The 24,275-nt window shown below is 51.4% G+C and overlaps 1 protein-coding gene across 13 annotated transcripts in view; it reads right to left on the minus strand.

The window, feature by feature from the left end:
- The window catches only part of PDE4DIP (phosphodiesterase 4D interacting protein), a 336,964-nt gene that overhangs the window by 59,422 nt on the left and 253,267 nt on the right, over positions 1-24,275 (minus strand). For all 13 annotated transcript variants that reach the window (XM_087891187.1, XM_087891190.1, XM_087891189.1 and 10 more), the window contains 2 exons: positions 22,713-22,761; positions 21,753-21,973 (listed from right to left, as the gene is read on the minus strand). In XM_087891187.1, coding sequence (XP_087747313.1) covers positions 21,753-21,973; positions 22,713-22,761 — 270 coding nt within the window. The remainder of the gene's footprint in view (positions 1-21,752; positions 21,974-22,712; positions 22,762-24,275) is intronic.

The following is a 24,275-nucleotide window of genomic DNA, read 5'->3' on the forward strand; positions in this document are numbered from 1 at the left end:
CACCGCCTCCAGGCACTTAAACATCACGGAAAGGGCATCCCTGGATTGGTCCGGGGTGGAGATGTAAAGCTGAGTATCATCAGCATATTGATGGTAACTCACCCCGAAATGCCGAATGATCTCACCCAGCGGCTTCATATAGATGTTAAAGAGCAAGGGGGAGAGAACCGAACCCTGAGCAATCCCACAAGTAAGGGGCCTCTGCCCCCCTGCCCAGACAAACTGCGTACGGCCCGAGAGGTAGGAGGAGAACCACTGTAAGACAGTGCCCCCCACTCCCAACCCCTCGAGTCATTGCAGTAAGATACCATGGTCGATGGTATCAAAAGCCCCTGAGAGGTCAAGTAGGACCAGAGCAGAGGAATAACGCCTGTCCCGGGCCTGCCAGAGATCATTCACCAGGACGACCAATGCCATTTCCGTGCTGTGTCCGCGCCTGAAACCTGATTGGTAGGAGTCTAGATAGTCCGCTTCCTCCAGAAATTGTGGAAGTAGACATGCCACAACAGACTCAACAACCTTCACTATAAAGTGAAGGTTGGAGACAAGACGAAAGTTGTTTAAAGAGGCCAGGCTTCTTGAGGAGGGGTCGAACCACCGCCTCCTTAAGGATGGTGGGGAAGACTCCATCCCTCAACGAAGCATTAACAATTGCCTGGATCCAGTCTCCGGTCACCTACCTGGTTGCCGCAACAAGCCAGGAGGGACACGGGTCCAACAAACACGTCGTGGCACTCAATCTACCCACAATCCTGTCCACTTTATCCGAGGATACAGGTCAAAGTCAACCCAGATGTTACCTCCAAGACTTGCTCCCATCTCCTCGTCAGACCCTGCCCAGTTAGAGTCTAAATCCATCCAGATCTGAGTGATTTTGTCTTTCAGGAATTGAACAAAATCCTCAGCAGTGCCCTGCAAGGGGTTCTCCCTCGCTCCCTGATTAAGGAGGGAACAAGGCTGCTGGGCGATTCTCTGCCGACGCAATGAGAGCAGCAAAATAATTACGTTTCGCTGCTTCCATCACCACAAGGTAAGACCTAATGTAGGTTCTTAACTGTATTCGATCAGATTCGGAACAGGAAGATCTCCAACAGCTCTCTAGGCATCTCTTCTGACACTTCATCTCCCTGAGCTCCTCGGAGAACCATGGAGCTCCTCAGGATCCCTGTTGGAGGAGAGGCCGCAATGGGGCGATTCGATCCAGTGCCCCAGTAACAGCCCATTCCCAGGCATCAACCAGGGCCTGTGGAGAATCGTGGGATAAGGATGTGGAAAATGTCCCAAGCTCCGTCAGGAACCGGTCAGGGTCCATCAGGTGCCTGGGGCGGAACCAATGCATCGGTTCCACCTCCCAGCGGTGAATGTTGGCGGATGGAAAGTCTAGTGTACGAAGGGAATGGTTGGTTCATAACAGGGGCTGAGTTGATAATATCCCCCTACCCCGAGCATTAATTCACTGCCCAGAGAGAAAAATCATGTTAAGTGTGTGTCCACCATTGTGAGTTGGGCCCTGTACAACTTGAGTCAGGTCCATGGTTGCCATGGAGGCCATGAACTCACGAACCAACTCAGATGTCTTGCCAGCTGACGGGAGATTAAAATCTCCCACAACTATAAGGTTGGGGAGCTCAACCGTCAGTTCAGCAATGACTGAGTAGTGCGGGCAGGGCCGAAGATACGCAGCTGGGAGACAGGTACGTAATCAACAGACCCGACTGTACTCCAGGGTTACATTTCAACAATAGGGATTCACACCCGCCAATCTGAGGGACAGTGACCTCCTTAGGACTAAGACTTTCCCTAATAACAACTGCCACTCCCCCACCCCTTCCATGGAGTCGCGGCTGGTGTAGCACATGGAAACCCGGCAGGGTTATATCGGAGAGGGGAACCCCTCCCTCCAGTCCCAACCAGGTCTCCGTAATACAAGCCAGGTCCGCGCCCCCCTCGTCAATAATATCTTGCACGAGGGGGGCCTTATTTGCAACGGACCTGGCATTAACATACACCAGCCAGAGTCCCGGATTCCACACATCCAACCCCCCGGGGGAGCAGGAAGAGCTAAGAGGGCCTGAGCGCATCACCACCTGCAAATGGCGGGGGCGCATCCCTCTGATGTCATAAGGCCCTCTACACCCACTTCCTCTGCCACTCCCCACCACCACGTTGTCAAAGTGACCCTCGTCCCACTGTACCCCATCCAAGCCCCCATCCCCATTCCTCATGCCATGACCATCAGACAGGCTATGCTGATCTGTATCTATACAGACCCCCCCAGGTCCATCCATATAACCAACCACCCCCCTCCCGGAACCCCTTAAAATTTTAACTAATGATTTAGCCAAAAAACCCCGCAGCCTCCTCTTTGGCACATGCCACCTCTCAGGGTTCCAAAACCTGTCATCAAGGTAGGCCCTTGATAGAGTAAAAGGCCAGACCTGCAAGAGGGGGGAGTCTCACAGTACAAGGAGCTCAGTCGCTGAATACATCCGGTCACTGGGGGATGAAAAATAGTTTATGGCCAGGGGGACTGCTATCAGTGTGGACAACCAGGACATCGAGCTTCTGAGTGCCTGGCTCCTGCCCCAGTTCCACAACAACATCCTGCCACAGCTGCACGAGGCAGGAGGGCTCCAAGAAAAATCCCAGACAGTAGCCGATTCGCCAGACAATCCGTGGAGGTTCCCCTCCCCACTGAAGAGAGCGAGGATCCTCCAGCTAAATAAGCCCCTCCCGGCGAGGCTAGCAAAGATGAAGACCCGATGGTGAGTGCACCCATCCCCCCCTTTTCAATTAAAGTGAAACTGGTGCTGCCAGGGACAGGGAAACAAGCAGAACTGCCAGCAATAATAGATACCGGCTGCACCAGATGTCTAATTGGACTTCCAGTTGTGGAACAGTTGGGGATCAGAACAACAGCCTTAAAGCACCCAATTAAATTTCACCAGGTGGATGGAACGTTAATTGGGGGTGTCCCTGCCACCCATATTACTGAACTGGTTAAATTAGAAATTGGGAAACATCATGAAGTTATACAATTTATAGTAACCCCAAAAATGTCAGAATCTATCATACTGGGCCTGGCTTGGCTGGACAAATGGGGCCCCACCATCAAATGGGAAGATGGATACCGAAAAATCAGAATAGGGGTTGTCCCATTATCCCCTGCCCCTCCCCCCAAGGAGCAACCTACCCATAACAGCCAACTGCCAGAAACAGCAGCGGCTTTTTCAGACATGCCTCCAGGTGAACACCAGATTCCTAAGGTGTATGCAAACTTAGCCAAAGCTTTCAGTGAGAAGGAATGTAACCTCCTCCCCCCTCATCAACCCACGGACTACGCCATCAAATTAGAACTGGGAGCCAAATTGCCAAAACCCAGAATGTACTCCATGACACCTGCTGAAATGACTGAGTTGAGGAAGTACATTGACACCAACCTAGCCAGAGGGTTCATCGAGCCTGCGAAATCCAGGGTGGCTGCCCCAGTATTGTTTAAAGAAAAAAAAGATGGTACACTGAGATTATGTGTCGATTTTAGGGGCATGAACTGAATTTGCATACAAAATACCTACCCTCTCCCACTGATGAAGGACTTGCTGAACCACCTGTCAAAAGGCAAGATTTTCACCAAGCTAGATCTAAGAGAAGCCTACTACCAAGTTCGCATAAAGGGGGGAGATGAATGGAAGACTGCTTTTAACTGCCCCCTGGGCAGCTTCCAATTCCGGGTCATGCCTTTTGGACTCCAAGGGCCCCCCGCAGTCTTCATGCAACTGATCAATGAAGTTTTGCATGAGCACCTGTATAAGGGGATCCTTGTTTATCTTGATGACATCCCACCATGGGTGGGAGGGGCAGGTATGGTGGGAGCAGGGGGCCATATCATGTTGTGGGGGCACGCACCCGCTGTCTCCAAGCGGTGATGTGCTCCGGCTCCCAATGCTCTTCTCGTTCCCTGGGTTGTCCAGAGTCTCAGAGCCTGGGTCTTAGGCTGATGTTGTGCAATGCCAGGTCTGTGGTTAATAAAGCCCCCCTCATTTGTGAGCTGATTCAGGAGGGGGGAGCGGACCTGGTGGGTATTACAGAGACCTGGCTGGACCTGGAGGGGGGGTCCCCCTCGTGGAAATGTGCCCACCGGGTTTCCGCACATTTCATCAGCCGAGGGCCCAGGGTAGGGGTGGGGGAGTGGCGGTTATTGTAAAGGAAGGTCTTGATCCTAGGGAGGCCACTGTACCTCAGATAGCTGGCTGTGAGTCTCTCCTTGTGAAGTGGGGCCATGGGAGGCAGATGGGCCTGCTGGTTGCGTACCTGGTTCCTTGCTGCGTGGCAGCGACCCTGCCCGAGCTCCTCAATGTTATAGCCAGGGTGGCGGTTGATACCCACAGGCTTTTAGTCATGGGGGATTTCAACCTGCCGTCCATCAGTGAAGCATCTGAGGTGGCTCGGGAGTTCATGGCTTCCATGACGGCCATGGACCTGACCCAGTTAATTCAGGGCCCCACTCACACAGGAGGAAACATGCTGGACTTGGTTTTCATCTCTGGTCAGTGGTTGAATGGCTTAGATACAGGGGATATAGTTATTGAACCCTTGTCATGGTCAGACCATTCTCTCCTCAGACTTGACTTCCTGACTGCTACGCCCCACTGCAGGGAGGCGGAACCGATCAGGTGGTTCCGCCCCAGGCGCCTGATGGATCCTGATAGGTTCCGAATGGAGCTTGGGCCATTTCCTGAGACTCTGGCTCGCGACTCGACGGAAGACCTGGTGGCCGCCTGGGATAGGGCGGCCGCTGGTGCTTTAGATCGGGTCGTGCCTTTGCGGCCTCTGACCCGGCGCCGAATCTGCCCAGCTCCTTGGTTCTCCGAGGAGCTGAGGGGGATGAAACACCGGAAAAGACGCCTAGAGAGTAGTTGGAGGGCCAGTCGCTCCGAATCTGATTGTACACTAGTGAAGTCTTATATCAAGACCTACTTAGTGGCGATAAAGGTGGCGAAGTGTAATTACTTTTCCGCTCTTATCGCATCAGCAGAAAATCGCCCAGCTGCCTTGTTTAGGGTGACCCGCTCCCTTCTCCATCTGGGAGCGTGGGAAGACCCCTTCCAAGGTCGTGCTGAGGATTTTGCGCATTATCTGCACGATAAAGTCGCTCAAATTCAGGAAGGCTTGGACTCTGACTGGGTAGGTACAGGAGGGTTGTCCGAGGTGTGTCTTGAGACTCTTATCTGGGATGAGTTTGATCCTGTGACTCCTGAGGACATGGACAGGATGCTGGGGAGGTTGAATGCAACCACATGTTTATTGGACCCGTGTCCCTCCTGGTTGGTGCTGGCTACTCAGGAGGTTACACGAGGCTGGCTCCAGAGGATTATAAACGCTTCCTTGAGTGAGGGGTTCTTGCCTCCCGCCTTGAAAGAGGCGGTGGTGAGGCCCCTCCTCAAGAAGCCCTCTCTGGACCCAGCTGTTTTGGCAAACTATCGTCCAATTTCCAACCTTCGCTTCTTGGTGAAGGTTGTTGAGAGTGTGGTTGCGCGACAGCTCCCGCAGTACCTGGATGAAACCATCTATCTAGATCCGTTCCAGTCTGGCTTCAGGCCCGGGTACAGCACAGAAACGGCATTGGTCGCATTGGTTGATGATCTCTGGAGGGCTCGGGACAGAGGTTGCTCCTCTGTTCTGGTCCTATTAGACCTCTCAGCGGCTTTTGATACCATCGACCATGGTATCATGCTGCGCCGGTTGGAAGAGTTGGGAGTGGGAGGCATTGTCTTATGGTGGTTCTCCTATCTCTCCGACTGGTCGCAGTCTGTGTTGGCTGGAGGGCAGAGGTCGACCTCAAGGCACTTGGTTTGTGGGGTGCCACAAGGGTCGGTCCTCTCGCCTCTCCTGTTCAACATTTATGTGAAGCCGCTGGGCGAGATCATCCATGGTTTTGGGGTGCAGTGCCATCTGTACGCTGATGACACCCAGCTGTACATCTCCACCCCAGACCACCCCAACGATGCCCTTGAAGTGATGTCCCGGTGCCTGGAGGCCGTGCGGGTCTGGATGGGGAGGAACAGGCTCCGACTTAATCCCTCCAAGACTGAGTGGCTGTGGCTGCCGGCGTCCCGATATAGTCAGCTGGTGCCATCGCTGACTATTGGGGGCGAGACATTGGCCCCCACGGAGAGGGCACGTAACTTGGGTGTCCTCCTGGATGCACGGCTATCTTTAGAAGAGCATATGACGGCCGTGGCCAGGGGGGCTTTCTATCAGGTTCGCCTGATACGCCAGTTGTGCCCCTTTCTGGATCGGGACTCCTTATGCACGGTCACTCATGCCCTCGTCAGTTCCCGCCTCGACTACTGCAATGCTCTCTACGTGGGGCTCCCCTTGAGGAGCACTCGGAGGCTCCAACTGGTGCAGAATGCGGCCGCGCGGGTACTTATGGGGGCGACATGGCGCTCCCACGTGACACCTCTCCTGCGCGAGCTGCATTCGTTTCCGGTGGTCTTCCGAGTGCGCTTCAAGATGTTGGTTCTCATCTTCAAAGCGCTCCATGGCTTAGGACCCGGTTACTTACGAGACCACCTTCTGCCTCCGATAACCTCCCACCGGCCAACACGCTCCCTCAGAGAGGGCCACCTCAGGGTGCCGTCTGTCAGGCAATGTCAGCTAGCGACCCCCCGGGGAAGAGCCTTCTCTGTGGGGGCACCCGCCCTCTGGAATGAGCTACCCCCAGGGATATGACTAATCCCGGACCTCCAGACCTTCCGCCAGGCCCTGAAGACTTTTATTTCAGCAAGCCGGGGTGGGTTAAAAATCTTTTAATTAGGGAATTTTATGGGCAAGGGGTTTTAAATTGGGGAAGCCAAAGATAATTTAATTTCATTTTAATCTATTTTAATATTTGTATTATGTGTTTTTAATTTTGGCTGTTCACCGCCCCGAGTCCTTCGGGAGAGGGGGCGGTATAAAAATTTAATAAATAAATAAAATAAAATAAATATATTCAGCGAAAGTATGGAAGAACATGTCAAATTGGTCAGACAAGTGCTGAAAAAGCTTCTAGCGGCCAAGCTTTATGCAAAGTTGTCCAAATGCGAGTTCCATAAGGAGTCCTTGGACTACCTGGGATACAGGGTGTCGAATCAGGGAATCAAAATGGACCCAGGGAAGGTGAGGGCAGTGCTGGACTGGCAGCCCCCACAAACCCGTAAGCAACTCCAAAGCTTCCTGGGGTTTGCTAACTTTTACAGACAATTTATTCTTTCCTTCGCAAGGTTGTGCTCCCTTTGACAGAATTGCTAAAAACCAGCCCGTCTCCCACCAAGCCAAAACCTAGCCAACCCCTAGCTTGGACAATGGACTGTCAAAAATCCTTTGAACAGCTGAAACGCCTATTTGCAGTGGAGCCGATCCTACAGCATCCTGACCCAAATAAGCCATTTTGGTTCAGGCAGATGCAAGTGATGTGGTGGTGACTGCTGTTCTACTGCAAAGGAATGCCCAAAACAATCTAATGCCGTGTGCTTACATATCGAGAAAGTTAACGGACACTGAGTGCAGATGGGTAGTATGAGAGAAAGAGGCTTTTGCGGTGCGATGGGCTCTCCTATCCTGGAGACACTTCCTAGAGGGGGTTAATGAGCCTTTTGAAGTGTGAACTGACCACAAGAATCTCGAGGCGCTGAAGACCCCGAGGAAACTTTCACCCAAGCAGGTTTGTTGGGCTCAATATTTCAAATGCTTTAACTTTATCCTGAAATACATCCTGGGGGTGGGGTGGGGGGAACCTTTTAGCTGACGCTCTCTCCCGTAAGCCCCAGTTTGACAGTGACAGGAAAAGATAGTTCGTGCCATGATCTCAGAGACTCAGCCAACCACCCAAGGCAAACACACCATGATTCCAACCTCCCTGAAGACAAGTTGACAGCAGAGCTAAAAGCGGCGCTCTTGACTGATTCCTAGTTCAAGGAAAACCAGACGGACCTAACCCTAAGAGAAGGGTTGGCATGGAAGGGGAGTAAGCTTTATGTGCCCCACAGCATGCGACTCCTGGTGCTAAAGAGGAGTCATGATTCTCAACTAGGGGGCCACTTTGGATTTTTAAAAACTCTCAATTTGACTAGGAGACAATTCTGGTGGCCAAAGATGAAAGTTGATGTGGAAGACTATGTGAGGAGCTGCGCCACCTGTGCCACCATGAAGTCCAGACCAGGGAAGCCCCCTGGGCTTCTCCAGACTGTGGCTGAACCCACCAAGCCCTGGGAGGACATTGCAATGGACTTCATAGTTGAGCTCCCTGACAGTGGGGGGAACAGGGTGATTTGGACTGTCATTGATTTATTCTCCAAGCAAGCACACTTCACTGCCTGCAACAGACTACCCTCAGCCAAGAAACTGGCAACGCTGTTTGTGAAACACATCTACAGGCTACATGGAGTCCCAAGAAGAAGAATATCGGATCGCGGGGTCCAGTTTACTGCTAAGTTCTGGAGAGAATTTCTACGGTCCATTGGGTTGTCCCAGGGGCTTAGCTCAGCTTTTCACCCATCAACTAATGGATCGGCTGAAAAATTGAACTCAATGGTGGTGCAATACATTAGGTGTTATGTAAATTATCAACAAGAAAACTGGGTGGACTTACTACGATTCGCAGAGTTGGCTTATAATAATGCAGCAGTACTGGGTTGACTCCTTTTCAGATAACTACGGGCATGGATTTTATGCCGATGCTTGAGTTACCTAGAGAGCTGCCCACTTCTATGTCCTTAATTGTTGTGGCCTGTCAGCGGCCTGTGCAGTTAGTAGCTGATTCTGACAGCGAGGAGGCTGGTGTGGTGCTGCGCCAGCAGTCTGTGCAGCAGGCACTCAAGTCAGACAATGAGGAGGCTGGAGAAAATGTGGTGCCAGAGGCGGAGATTCAGCCAGGGCCTTTAGAACCTCCAGAAGCTCCCATAAGTGAAGAGGAAGAAGAGGAGGAGCCTCTTCTCGATGCACGAGCCCGCAAAGCTGTTAAAAGGCAGGAGTGCTCCTCAGGAGGAGGTCTCCTCGAGAGTAAGGCTTGGGGCTAATTGGCCACTTTCCTAGCCTATTTAAGGAAGGACGACGATTGATGCAATTTGCAGGAAACAACTTCGTTCATTCCTTCGCGTCTTGATTCCAGAAACGTTTGATTTGGCTCTTGTTTCTCTCTTGTCAGTGTTCCTGCAAACTGCTTCTGGGCATTCTGCCAACCACAGTAAGATTATGATTATCTGAAATACTGTGCTAAATGTAGACCAGGGGTGAAATCCAAAATTTTTCCCTACCGGTTCTGTGGGCGTGGCTTGGTGGGCATGGCAGGGGAAGGATATTGCAAAATCCCCATCCTTTCCCACTCCTGGGGGAAGGATATTGCAAAATCTCCATTCCCAACCCACCCTGGGGCCAGCCAGAGGTGGTAATTTGCCGGTTCTCCAGAACCTGTTAGAACCTGCTGGATTTCACCCCTGATGTAGACTGACTTTTAGCTACACACCTCCCCAGCAAATTCCCCTGGAAGGCCTCATGCACCAACCTGGAAGCCAAACGCCTTGTTAGCCACCCTGAGTCTCCGGAGAAGGGCGGCATATAAATCAAAATAAAAAGGGGGGGTGCAGGGGGCCATGTGATGCCCCCTTGCGCCCCATATTGGGCCTGGACAGCCTCCTGCACCACCCTGGAAGCCAAAATCGGGTGTGGGGGGCCCTGCGATGCCCCTACACCCTGTTTCTGGCCTGTAAGGCCTCATGCACCAATCTGGAAGGCAAAATGGGGCACATGGGGGGCCTCACCCCGCCCCGCCCCCTGTTTTGGGCCTGGAAAGCTTCCTGCACAAACCTGGAAGCCAAAAAGGGGTGCGGGGCCCCATATGATGCCTCCCTGTGATCTGTTTTGTCTTCCAGAGTGGTGCATGAGGCTGTCCAGGCCCAAAATGGAGTATGAGGGGGCATTACACGCCCCCAACCCCCGGGCCCATTTTGAGCCTGGAAGGCCTTATGCACCAGCCTGGAAGCCAAAATGGGGCGTGCAGGGGGATTCCTTGGAGGGATGGGGTGGGGTGGGTGGGGCGAGGCCAGCCAGAGGTGGGATTAGCCGGTTCTCTGAACTGGACAGAAAGTTAACAATAGGTTCACGTGAACCGGTGCAAACTGGCTGAATCCTACTTCTGCTCTGCAGTCATTTGTAAAGGTGAATGACTGCTGTGGTGCTGCAACTGTCAGCGTTCCAGAAAAACCCCACTTGTCAGCTTTGGAAGCCATATTAGGCTGGAAGCTTCCATGCTGCCAGCAACATTCATAATCTCTGGACTGTGTCATAAGTACTTGGGGGGGAGGGGTGTTATGTCGCAACTTCGAATGGCTGTTAAGTGAACTATCATAATTTGGGGATTACCTATACACAAAACCATTGGAGGATGATACCACTTATGGTAAGTTTGGGGGATAGAGAAGAAAAGCTTGCTTGGAAATGATGTTGCTCCCTCTCTTAGTCACTCGGATTCGGGAAGGCTTGGACTCCAACTGGATGAGTCCAGGGGAGGAGACGAGGGTAGGTCTTGAGAATATTATCTGGGAGGAGTTTGATCCTGGGGCTCCCGAGGATGTGGACAGGGTTCTGGGTAAGATTAGTGCCGCCACGTGTTTATTGGACCCGTGTCCCTCCTGGTTGGTACTGGCCTCCCGGGAGGTTACACGAGGCTGGCTCCAGGGGATTATAAGTGCTTCTTTGAGTGAGGGTGCCTTTCCTGACGCCTTGAAAGAGGCAGTGGTGAGGCCCCTCCTCAAGAAGCCTTCCCTGGACCCGGCTGAATTAGCTAACTACCATCCGGTCTCCAACCTTCGTTTTGTGCCGAAGATTATTGAGAGTGTGGTGGCACGACAGCTTCCCTGGCACCTGGATGAAGCTATCTATCTGGACCCGTACCAGTCGGGCTTCAGGCAGGGGTACAGCACAGAAACGGCATTGGTCACGTTGGTGAATGATCTCTGGAGGGCTCGGGACAGGGGTTGCTCCTCTGTCCTGGTCCTATTAGATCTCTCAGCGGCTTTTGATACCATCGACCATGGTATCATGCTGCTGTTGTGGCTCCGTTACCGGAGCCTGTGTCATCATCAGGAGAGGACACCGAGAGTGAAGGGGAGGAGTTGGCAAGGCCTCCCTCTCCAGGACCCTCCTCTCTGGCAATGCCTTCAGTGTCCGCCGAAGGGCAAGAGATAGGGCCAGGGCCAAGCACGTCCACGCAGCCACAATGAGTCTTGGCTGGATCCACGCCAGCATCGCAGAGATAAGCACGTGCAACAGAAGAAAGGGCGTGCCCAAGATTAGGCTGAGTCACTGGACCACACCCCACAGGATATAAAAGGGAGCGTGGTGGCCAGTCAAACCTTGTGACGAACAAAGCTGAAAGCTTCCACGCCATTCTGCATTGCCGGACTTTTGCTTTAAGACTGGATTATCTCTGGACTTGATTGTAATTATTGAGCTACTTTCCTTTGATGTATCAGAAGTGGGGAGAAGTTATCTCTCCTCTTTGTAAATAATAAACTCTTGGCAGGCAGCCACTAGGTTGTTGCCAAGTTCCGTTATCATAAGGAAAAGGATTTTGCCGGCTGGTTTTGTCTTTAACTCCTGAACGTCTGTTGGTGTGTGTGCGTGGGGTTGGGGACAGAACATCTTGTTCGTCACCACAAACGTTAACCCATCTCTAACCGAGATGGACCCACAACTGCAACAAATAATACAGCAGCTACAAGCTGATAATCAGCTCCTGCAGCAGCAAGTCAGCCAGCTAACTGCGCAGCTGGCTTTGGGAAATGCTCCTGCAGCTGTCCCCCCACCTCCTCCCCCTCCCTGTCGGAAATGCCCTATCAACGTGCCAGATAAGTTCTCTGGGCAGCAGGAGATGTTCCCGGCCTTCATGGAATAATGCCAACTGTTTATGGCTATGAGGCCGGAGGACTTTCCGGATGGCCGGGCTCGGGTGGCCACGCCCCTATTGCTGCAGAATAGCCCCTTGTTGGCAGATTATCAGGGCTTTTGGCAACATCTGAGGGTGATGTACGAGGACCCCCTGAAGACTCAGACGGCAGCCAGGCGCCTCAAGGACCTCCATCAAGGGAAGCGCCCCCTGCAGGAATATGTGGCTGAATTTCGACTTCTGGGCCAGGACTCTGACTGGAATGATGCAGCGTTAAGGGACGCTTTCCAGGATGGACTCTCCGATGACCTGCAGGACAAGCTGGTTCGGGTGGAGGCGCCTCAGACCTTCGACGCCCTCGTAATGCAGTGTCTGCGCATCGACGCTCGCTTCCAACGGCACAAGACCCGCTGGCCCGTCCAGGAACCCCCGACTGTTTCTGCATCCCCACGTCCTGCATCAACAGCATCCCGGGTCACCCCGCATTTCGTGGCGACGGCTGAGGAGCCCATGGAACTCGGAGCAGCCAGACCACACCTGACGGCCCAGGAGCATATGCGGAGACACCAAGGGGGATTGTGCCTCTATTGTGGAGAGGCTGGACATTTTGCCGCGTCATGTCCCAGGAAGCGAAGTGGGGTGCTCAAGTCTGTTCCGGAATCTCGGCGTGACCAGCTGGGAAACGGGGCAGGCCCGGCCTAGGGGAAACCCTAGGCCGGGCACATGTCAACGCCCCGCCAGACTTAGTGGATGTGGACTGTGTGCCCCCTCGGCACCTGATTCTGGACACCCGGGTTTTGTTGGCCAACCGGTCGGAGGGGCTTCAAGCGCATGCGCTGGTGGACTCGGGGGCCACAACGAACTTCATGGACCAGGCCTTTGTGGCCCATTTTAAGGTTCCCTTGGTTCCGGTGGACCCTCCATTGAGGGTCGAGACTATTGACGGGCGGAAACTTGTAGCGGGGCCCATTAAGTTCGCAACTCAGCCTTTACACCTCGCCATTGGGGCCCACAAGGAAGCGATCCAATTTTATGTAACGGCGGACCTGCATTTCCCGCTGGTCTTGGGAATGGCCTGGCTTCGGGCCCACGATCTCCAGGTGGCCTGGTCGAGGAACGCCATCTCCTTCCTGAGCCTGCAGTGCATCGACCACATCCGCCACACCTGTGCGGGCCAGGATGTCTCCACCCCTGCCGTCTCCTTGCCTTCTGAGCTGACGCCCTTCACTGACGTGTTCAGCGAAAAGGAGGCGGACCGCTTACCCCCACATCGACCCTATGACTGCCCGGTGGACCTGAACCCCAACGCGCCACTGCCCGCGGGATGCCTGTATTCCATGTCGGATCCCGAGTTGGCCGCCCTACGGGACTTTCTAGACAAAAACTTGGCCCGAGGGTTCATCTGGCCTTCGTCCTCCCCTCTCTCGGCTCCGGTCCTCTTTGTGAAGAAGAAGACGGGGGACTTACGCCTGTACTGCGATTACTGGTGCTTGAATGCCATCACGGTGCAGAATCGCTACCCAATGCCGCTCATCCCGGAGCTGATGGAGAGGTTGCGGGAGACCTTGATCTTCAGTAAGCTCGATCTCCGAGGGGCCTACAATCTGGTGCACGTGCAGGAGGGGGACAAGTGGAAGACGGCGTTTGGCACCCGATACGGCCACTTCGAGTACACCGTCATGCCGTTCAGGCTGACCAACGCCCCCGCGGTCTTCCAGCAACTAATGAATGACATTTTCCAGGACATGTTGGACCAGTTTGTGGTGATCTACCTGGATGACATTTTGATCTATTCCCGGACCCAGGAAAGCCACCTCCAGCATGTCCGCCAGGTTCTACAGCGCCTGCGGGAGCACCAACTCTATGCAAAGTTGGAGAAATGTTTCTTCTTCCAGACTTCCATAGAGTTCCTTGGGCACATCATCTCCCCCGAAGGCATCGCTATGGACCCGCGCAAGGTAGAGGCCTTGTGTAGTTGGGAACCCCCTCGTCGGGTGAAGGATGTCCAGCATCTGCTGGGGTTCGCCAACTACTACCTTACCTTCATCCCGGGCTTCGCCACCCTGACCTTGCCGCTGACCCAACTCCTTTGCAAGAAGGTCCCGTTCCAGGGGGGGCCCCCGCAGCAGCAGGGATTCGAGATTCTGAAGCGAGCCTTCGTCACGGAGCCTGTCCTGAGGCACCCCCATCCACATCATCCGTTGTTGGTCGAGACGGATGCGTCCATGTGGCGATTGGGGCGGTGCTGCTACAGGCCCCGGTGGATGGCGGCACTCTTTTTCCCTGTGCGTACCACTCACGGAAACTCAATCCTTCCGAGCGCAACTACACCATCTGGGAAAAGGAGTTGCTGGCTATCAAGGCCGCGTTTGAGGTGGAGGTGCGGACGGACCATCGGAACCTGGAGCACCTCACGACGGCCAGGAAGTTGAACCAGCGGCAGATCTGGTGGTCATTGTTTTTCGCCCGGTTCAACTTCCACATGACTTATATCCCAAGCAGCCACAACCGGAGAGCAGATGCTCTATTCCGCAAGCCGGAGTACTTTTGCCCTAAGGACTCCCTTCCCCCACGGACAGTGCTGCCAGCGGAATCCTTGGCCGCAATCCAGGAACCAATGGACTTGCGGGCTCAGGTGCTGGAAGCACAGCGCCGGGATGACTGGTCGCAGCAGCGGAAAGCGGAAGTCAGCCCCGCGTCCCCATGGACTTTGGAGGAGGGCTTGTTGAAGCACCGGGGCCGGTTGTACGTGCCCATGAGTCCGCTCCAAGCCCTCGTCATGAACCAGTGCCACGACAACCCCGCGGGAGGACATTTCGGGTTCTTTAAGACACTGAATCTGGTGACACAGACTTTTGGGTGGCCTCGGGTACGGCTCGACGTGCACGCGTACGTGACGTCCTGTGTGATGTGCCGACAGGCCAAAGCTGCATCCGGCCCACCTCCTGGACTCCTCCAGCCGCTGCTGACACTGGAGCGACCTGCCACCATCCGCTACGTTCACAACCGTCCTCGTGGTGGTGGATGCACTCATGAAGATGGCACATTTTATCCCATGCTGTGGACTGCCATCGGCCCGTACCACAGCTTGCCTGTTCCGGCAACACATCTTCGCCTCCACGGCCTGCCGGACCGGGTGGTTTCGGACCACGGGGCCCCATTCACGGCCCGCTTCTGGAAAAGCCTGATGGCCGCGTTGGAGGTGCAGGTGTGCCTGTCATCGTTGCATCATCCAGAGACTGACGGGGGAATGGAGAAGGTCATCGGCATCCTCGAACAGTACCTCCGCTGTTTTGTCAACTAGCAGCAGGACAACTGGGCCGAGTACCTTCCCCTGGTGGAGTTCGCCTTTAACAACTCCCAACACACCTCCACCCAGATGACACCGTTCCATACCAACGCAGGATACCACCCACGGCTTTTCCCATTATTCATCTCGGACTCCCCTGTTCCTGAGACCCAGGACTTCCTCTCGGAACTGCAAGCAGTGCAGCAGCTGGTGCGGCGGCAGCTGATCCGGGCGAAGGAGGACTACAAGCGGGTCGCCGACCGCTCTCAACGGGTGACACCACTGCTGTAAGTGGGTGACCGGGTATGGCTGTCCACGAAAAACCTCCCCACAGACCGGCCGGTAAAGAAACTCGACCACCGTTTTATTGGTCCCTTTCCGGTCGAGGCGGTCATCAACCCAGTGGCCTACCGGTTGACTCTGCCATGCTCCATGCGACTCCACCCTGTTTTCCATCGGTCCCTTTTGGTCCCTGAAGCTCCAGCGTGCCACCTCCGGTGTCTGATGACTCCTGCCCCCCCCCCAGTCCCAGTTGATGAGGACGACTCCTCGACATACAAGGTAGACAGCATCCGAGACTCCCGTTGGCTGAAGGGGCGTTTCCAGTATCTGATTGCCTGGAAGATTTCACTTGGGAGGACGCTTCCTCTGTCCATGCCCCTGACCTGGTATGGGCCTTCCATGACCAGTTCCCGTCCTGACCGCATCCTGACCGTCAGCCGTGGGGGAAGGGCCCTGCGGTGGGGGATAGTGTTGTGGCTCCGTTACCGGAGCCTGTGCCATCGTCAGGAGAGGACTCCGAGAGTGAAGGGGAGGAGTTGGCCTCCCTCTCCAGGACCCTCCTCTCTGGCAATGCCTTCGGTGTCTGCCGAAGGGCAAGAGATAGGGCCAGGGCCAAGCATGTCCACGCAGCCACAGATGGACAGTGATGAGGGTAATGTGTCTTGGCTGGACCCAGGCCAGCATTGCAGAGATAAGCACGCGCAACAGAAGAAAGGGCGTGCCCGAGATTAGGCTGAGTAACTGGATCACACCCCACAGGATATAAAAGGGAGCGTGGTAGCCAGTCAAACCTTGTGACGAACAAAGCTGAAAGCTTCCACGCCATTCTGCATTGCCGGACTTTTGCTTTAAGACTGGATTATCTCTGGACTTGATTGTAATTATTGAGCTACTTTCCTTTGATGTATCAGAAGTGGGGAGAAGTTATCTCTCCTCTTTGTAAATAATAAACTCTTGGCAGGCAGCCACTAGGTTGTTGCCAAGTTCCGTTATCATAAGGAAAAGGATTTTGCCGGCTGGTTTGGTCTTTAACTCCTGAACGTCTGTTGGTGTGTGTGCGTGGGGTTGGGGACAGAACAGCTGCAGTGGTTGAGGGGGTTAGGAATAGGGAGCACCATTCTGCGGTGGTTCTCCTCCTTCCTCTCTGACTGTTTGCAGTTTGTGTTGGCAGGGGGGCAGAGGTCGACCTCGGGGCACCTCTCATGGGGAGTGCCGCAAGGGTCGGTCCTCTTGCCCCTTCTTTTCAACATTTATGTGAAGCCGCTGTGTGAGATCATCCGTGGTTTTGGGGTGAGAGTACATCAGTACACTGATGACACTCAGCTGTACATCTCCACCCCAGACCACCCCAACGATGCCCTTGATGTGATGTCTTGCTGCCTGGAGGCCGTGCGGGTCTGGATGGGGAGAAATAGGCTCAGACTCAACCCTTCCAAGATCGAGTGGCTGTGGCTTCCGGCGTCCCGATATAGTCAGCTGGTGCCATCGCTGACTATTGGGGGTGAATCTCTACCCCCCCACAGAGAGGGCTCGCAATCTGGGTGTCCTCCTGGATGCACGGCTGTCTTTAGAAGAGCATATGACGGCCGTGGCCAGGGTTTTTTTTTATCAGATTCGCCTGATTTGCCAGTTGCAGCCCTTTCTGGACGGGGACGCTTTGCGCATGGTCACTCACGCCCTTGTCACTTCCTGCTGGACTATTGTAATGCTCTCTACATGGGACTCCCCTTGAAGAGCACTCGGAGGCTCCAACTGGTCCAGAATGCGGCCGCGCGGGTGGTTATGGGCGCAACTCATTGTGCCCACATGACACCCCTCCTGCGCGAGCTGCACTGGCTCCCAGTGGTCTTCCGGGTGCGATTCAAGGTATTGGTTACCACCTTTAAAACGCTCCATGGCATAGGACCCGGGTACCTTCGAGACCGACTTCTGCCACCAATAGCCTCCCACTGGCCAGTTTGCTCCCACAGAGAGGGTCTCCTCAGGGTGCCATCAGCCAAGTTATGTCGGCTGGCGACACCCAGGGGGAGGGCCTTCTCTGTGGGAGCCCCTGCCCTGTGGAATGAACTGCCCCCGGAAATGCGTAAGATCTCTGACCTCCGCGTATTTCGCTGTGCCCTCAAGACCCTGCTGTTCTGCCAGGCCGGCCTATTGATGTAATGATTTTAAATTGGGTGTTTTAAATTTGGGGTTTTAAATCTGAGCCAAAATTATTTAATAATTTTAATTATTTTTAAATTGATGTCTGTCTTTGTGCTTTTAATAGGCTGTACACCGCCCTGAGTCCTTCGGGAGAAAGGGGGTATAGAAATAAAATAATAATAATAATAATAATAATAATAATAATAATAATAATAATAATAATAATAATATTTCAGAAAAGCCTGGATTAACTGTCTAAAAATGTCTAAAGGCAGATCAGCCTAAGACAATATTTATGGGTTTTTGAGGTTGCTATTTCCAGATGCATGAAGCTCAGTCAAACCTTGAATATTGAATGAACAGCGATTTTCAATCTCTTTTTAATGATCTCTCCAATTTCCTGCTCAAGCAGGACATCCTATACCATTGCAGACAAGTAGCTTTCCAGGCTCTTTTTAAAAGCCTCCAGTGATGGAGCACCCACAACTTCTAAAAACTTCTAAAAACCTTGCTGTGATGTCCCGTTGCCTGGAGGCCGTGCGGATCTGGATGGGGAGAAACAAGCTCAGACTCAACCCCTCCAAGACCGAGTGGCTGTGGCTTCCGGCGTCCCGGTATAGTCAGCTGGTACCATCACTGACAATAGGGGATGAGATCTTGCTCCCCACAGAGGGGGTCCGCAACTTGGGTGTCCTCCTGGATTCACGGCTATCTTTAGAAGATCATTTGACGGCCGTGGCCGGTGCCTTTTATCAGGTTCGCCTGATCCGCCAGTTGCATCCCTTTCTGGATTGGGGCGCCTTGCGCACGGTCACTCATGCCCTAGTTACCTCCCGTATGGACTACTGTAATGCTCTCTACATGGGGCTCCCCTTGAAAAGCACCCGGAGGCTCCAACTGGTCCAGAATATAGCCGCGCGGGTGATTATGGGCGCAGCTCGTTACGCCCATGTAACACCTCTCCTACGCGAGCTGCACTGGCTCCCAGTGGTCTTCCGGGTGCGATTCAAGGTGTTAGTTATCACCTTTAAAGCGCTCCATGGCTTAGGACCTGGGTACCTACGAGACCGTCTTTTGCCACCAATAGCCTCCCACCGACCAGTTCATTCTCACAGGGAGGGACTACTCGGAGTACCGTCAGTCAAATTATGCCGACTGGCGACTCCCAGGGGGAGGGCCTTCTCTGTGAGAGCTCCAAACCTTTGGAATGAACTGCCCCCGGAGATACGGAATATCCCTGATCTCCGTGCTTTCCGCCGTGCCCTCAAGACCCTGATGTTTCAACAGGCGGGGCTAAACCTATGAACATGTGAATGATTTTTTTTTTCTTTAAATGTTATCTAATTCTGGGTTTTATTTAATTGACCAAACTAAGTAATAATTTTAATTAGCAATTTTATGATGTTTGTGTGTCTATATTTTTCTTGACTGTACACCGCCTCGAGTCCTACGGGAGAAAGGTGGTATAGAAATATAATAATAATAATAATAATAGTAGTAGTAGTAGTAGTAGTAGTAGTAGTAGTAGTAATAATAATAATAATAATAATAATAATAATAATAATAATAAATAAATGCTGTTCCACTGGTTAATTGTTCTCACTATTAGGAAATTTCTCCTTAGTTCTAGGTTCCTTTTGTCCTTGATTATTTTCCATCCATTGTCTTGTCTTGCTTTCTGCTGTTTTGGAAAATAGGTTCCCTCTTCTTTGTATCAGCCCTTCAAATATTGGAACACTACTATCATGTTACCTCTAGCCCTTCTTTTCACTAGACTAATTTACTAGATTTAATTAACCAATTAAGATGATTTAACAGTATTTCAGGATAGTTTGATGACAGCCTTCAGCACTGAGCTATTCTAGGTAATAAGTTAATGTACTTACGATAGTAATTTATAATAAATAACAAAGAGTGGAAAAAACTAAGATGCATTCAAAAACAAGAACAAATATATTGTAAGACAATGGAGAGTTTGCTTCTTTCATAATGTGACATAAGAAATAAATCAAACAGCATAACATTAAGGAGACAGCTGAGAAGTAACTTAATAGAATATGTAAGACTTAACATGTTCTTCTTACTTGTTAAGACATTTAGAGAACGTTGCTTTTGAGTCTAAGAAAGTCTTTTTCAGTACACGTAAATCCCGGGTTATGAGCATTCCCTTAGTGAATGTTTGAAGTTACATGATTAGCTCCCCCTAGCATTTGCAAACAAGGCGCGAATCTATGAATCTTGCAGCAACATGGCAGTTGTTCACCCTTATGAACAACTGCAGCGGCTCTGCAACATTCATCCTGCACATTGCCAGCTGAAATGGAGCTTCTGAGGGGCGGATCTGCCCCTCAGAAGCCCCATTCTGGCATCCACAGGCCTCCCCTGGCCTGTTTCAGGCTGAAATGGAGTCTCCAGGGCCTGGATCCGGCCCTCCAACACTCCATTTGGCCCTCTGTGGCCCTTCCCTGGCCCATTGCAGGCTGGAATGGAGTCTCCTGGGGCAGCCCCCAGAAGCGCCATTTCGGCTTGCAACAGGCTAGGGGAGGCCCATGGAGGGCTGAACGGAGCATTGGAGGGTCAGATCTGGCCCCCGGAGGCTCCATTTCAGCCTGCAATGGGCCAGGGGAGGCCATGGAGGGCTGAATGGAGAGTTGGATTCACCCTTCAGAAGCTCCATTTCGGCCAGAAACCTGCCAGGTGAGGCTTGTGGAGGCCCGAATAGAACCGCAAAGTGGCGCACAAGGCTGGAAATGAGACTGCTTGCTAGATTTTTACAAGGTAGGTGACCTGGTGCAGCACGTTGGGGGAGAAGCAATTGTGGGGGGCATGAGGTATTTCAGTAGGTTGGGGAAGCCTTGTGTGGCCTTAGGCAGGTGGCCTGTTTCATCATTAGGCCCCCCCATGGCCTTCCCCACCCTGAAATACCTCACGTGCAATTAACGAGCCTTGCATTTGATTAGCAAATGTGTGGGCAAAAGGAGGGAGTGATCCTGTTCAAGGTATGAGATTCACTCCCACGAATTCTCGGTTATGAATGGAATGGGCAGGGTGCATTACATTTGTAACTCAAGGACTACCTGTATTATAGAAACAGAAGTGATACCACTCATAAGAAGATCACAAAGTAATATCAGATTTTAGAACTCCATTTATGGAATGGGACAACTCACCATGGCCAGCTCAAAGCCGCCAGCTCACCATTACCAACTCTCCGCTCCCAAGTCACTGCAGAAAAACTCCACACAGCCAACTCATTGCAGGCAGCTGAAGTGAGAGCCAGGTGGGCAGGTGAGTGAGTGGGTGGGCAGAGCTCAGAGTGTGTTGCGACTGGTGATGGAGATATGGTGGTGGTCAAGGGTTTCCCATTTTTACCCTCCCCAACACTGTCACACTAGGATTGAAGCCACTGCTGCTGTGGCAGGCTCAAAACCGCTGCCACCACCATTGCTCCAAGCCCAGCATGGCAGCATCAGCAGCGGCTCTGAGTGGCAGGCCCGAGCCCAGTGTGGCAGCAGTGGGGTGTGTGAAAATGGGAAGCTCCCAACTGCTGCTGCCTTCCCACCACTTGCCCTGACTGCCGCTGCTGTCCCCAGCTTCTTCTGCTCAGAGCCTGCCATGGCAGCAGTAGCAGCAAGAGGTTTGAAAATGGGAAGCCCCCAGCCATCATGCTGTGTGCTCTGCCCACCTGGTTGCTTGCCCATCCACCCAGCTCTCGCTCCAGCTGCATGTGGCAAGTTATCCCTGTGGCGAGTTGGCCGTGTGGAGTTGGTGGGAACAAGTTAGCAGAGGCGAGTTGGCCATGGCAAGCTAGCTGCAGCTAGTTGTCCTAGACCTCTCCTTTTACTAGCCAGGGGTAAGAAGATAAGGAAAACAACTGATTTATAATTAGATTATTCTGGTTTGTCAAATAAATAAGATATAAATAATTATTAATTTATAGAATCATAGGGCTGGAAGAAACCTTGGAGGTCTTCTAGTCCAATCCCCTGCCCAAAGCAAGAGACTTTATACTATCCTGGACAAATCTTTTATTGAAAACCTCCAGCCATGATTACAGTTTCTCTTACTTGCCAAACCTGATTATATCCCTCCAGATCTTAAGTTCTATACCTTTGTTTAGAACATTGTAGACTTGGCCTTCACTTATATTATTTTCACTAAAGTCATCCACATCAGAGCAGACTTCTGGGTCATCAGAGAGGAAGGAGATGTTGCTATGAGAGCAGGGTGACTCAGATACAATATGGCTATTGGAAGGGGTCACTGAGCTCTCTTGTAGTTTTGCTTGGAGTGTCTTGGTGGATTGTATCTTCTGCAGCTCCTTGTTCATCCTAAGGAAAGGCAAACCTTGAAGATTACCAAAGATATTGATACAGCCCACTCTTTCCCCCAGTTTCAGAATATATAACTCCCCACCTATCTGATAGCAATAGCAACAGCACTTAGACTTTTACATTGCTTTACAGTGCTTTACAGCCCTCTCTAAGCGGTTTACAGAGTCAGTATATCGCCCCCAACAATTTGGGTCCTCATTTTACCCACCTCAGAAGGATGGAAGGCTATGTCAACCTTGAGCCTGTGATCTTTGTACTCTTAGTCAGCCAGTAAACTCCCATAGTCTGCAAATGATCTAAATAATCCCATGAAGACTATTATGGTTCTTTGCACAGATTCAGACTGGATTTGACATTTTTGGCCACCTATCAAGTTCTTTCCAAGGAACTGGGATAGGCAAATGTGGATATTTGATGGTGTTACATATATTGTCACAGGGTGTGGGCTTATTATTATTAATTTTGTTATTGCTATAAAGGATTTCATACTGGTATGGAATAGATTCCAGCACAAGGTATTCAATAAATTGAGGTGCCCTGTATTTTATGAAGAAAGACAATTGTTTCTTGACAATTTGAAAAGGGAGTTTTTCATGAGCAACTTGGCCAAAAGGATAAAATAAATAAACACAGATGCAAACTATACAGTAAAATAAATGACAAAGTAATTTGGATAATTCCAAAATAAGCCTGTATCCATAATACAATCCATAATAATACAATCCATAATAATTACCTCATAAGCAATTCATGACTTGTTTTGGCCTCCATGTTTAGATCATTCCCTAAAATCAGAATTTTTTAAAAGTTGGTGATTGTGCAACTTCTCCGTCACAGGACCTACAGTATCGATCACTTGAAATGCAATCAGCCTCCCCATATCCTTCTTTTAATGAAAAATTAAAAACAGAGAAGCATGGAGTTTACAAAATTAAAAATATGCCATTTCAATGTTTCCAACTAGCTTCCCTGTTAATCTTTCAGCTACTCATATATTGCACCCATGATTCTATAGATTTCTCCATAATCTATGATGGACATACTATGACCTTGTAAAGCCTAATTGTAGATCTGCTTTGACCTATGGTTCCATTAGCTGCTTTGGACATCTACTTGTTAGGCTTAACCTAATGAAATAATGGGGTAGCAACTCTCTCCCACATTGTTAGATTGTGCTTGTGTTTATGGGATTTCCCACTTTATTATTGTGGGATATGTGTGTGTGAGAGAGAGAGAGGGAAAGAGAGAGACAGAAAGAGAGAGCGAGAGCGCATCAGTTTTAATTCCATGTTTCATAGTGATAAAGCAGGGATGTCAATTTCATTAAGGCCCGCATCAGTGTTGTGTTTAACCCTGGGGGGTTGGGGTGGCTGTGGCCAGCTCGACATCACTCATGTCAAGAGGGGGCACCTGTGGTGACCAAATGCTAAGACAGGACTTCCCTCAGACCCTCCCTCCCTCTCATTATAATCTCCTTCCTTCCTTCCTTCCTTCCTTCCTTCCTTCCTTCCTTCCTTCCTTCCTTCCCTTTTCCTTCTCCTTTCTTTTTTCTTCCTCTCTTTCCTTCTTTTTCCTTCCTTGCTCTCTTCAATCTTTTATTCTTTTTCTTTTTCTTTCCTCTTTCCCTCTTTCCTTTCCTGACCCTTCTTGGATGCTCAAATGCAAAGGGGAAACATTTCTCCTTTTGTTTTGCTTTTAGTTTGTTTTGCTAGCCCTCTGCAGTGAAAACGGAGCCCAGGGAGGCCATGCACTTTGTTTTCGCTGGCAGAGAGATTCAGGGGGCCGTTGCAGCCAAAAACAGATCCTGGGGGGGGGGCATGCGTGGCCCCACCAGGCTCTGTTTTTGCTGGCAGAGTGACTGGGGCTAGTCCTTCGCTGTTTCCAGGGCAGCCCCATGGGCCAGATCTTAAACACCCCATGGGCCTTGAGTTGGCCTGTGGTAAAGTATCAATTCATCTTAAATATTCAGCATCCCTCACTCATGTGGTTGGCATCCTGGGTTGAGGCCAGAAATTCCAACCTTTGTTTTATAGAGTTTTACACAGGCTCTAAATTCTAATGCGGTATAAAATTCCCTATATAGTTTTCAGTATCTCTACTGAGTTATCAGTCACTTACATGAAACTTCTTTCTTTCTTTCTAGTAGTAATACTTTTTTTCAGTAAGTCCATCTATAAGACAGTGGTCACCAAACTGTGGGACATGGACATCTTTTCAAGATGTACATCTTTTTAGAACTGTACCCTTTATGCTATAATGCAAAAGTACTGGTGAAAGAAAGCTATAGGAAATTTTGAAA

This window comes from Pantherophis guttatus, chromosome 3 (assembly GCF_059756535.1).
Source record: "Pantherophis guttatus breed Tessera chromosome 3, ASM5975653v1, whole genome shotgun sequence".
NCBI classification, from domain to species: Eukaryota; Metazoa; Chordata; class Lepidosauria; order Squamata; family Colubridae; genus Pantherophis; species Pantherophis guttatus.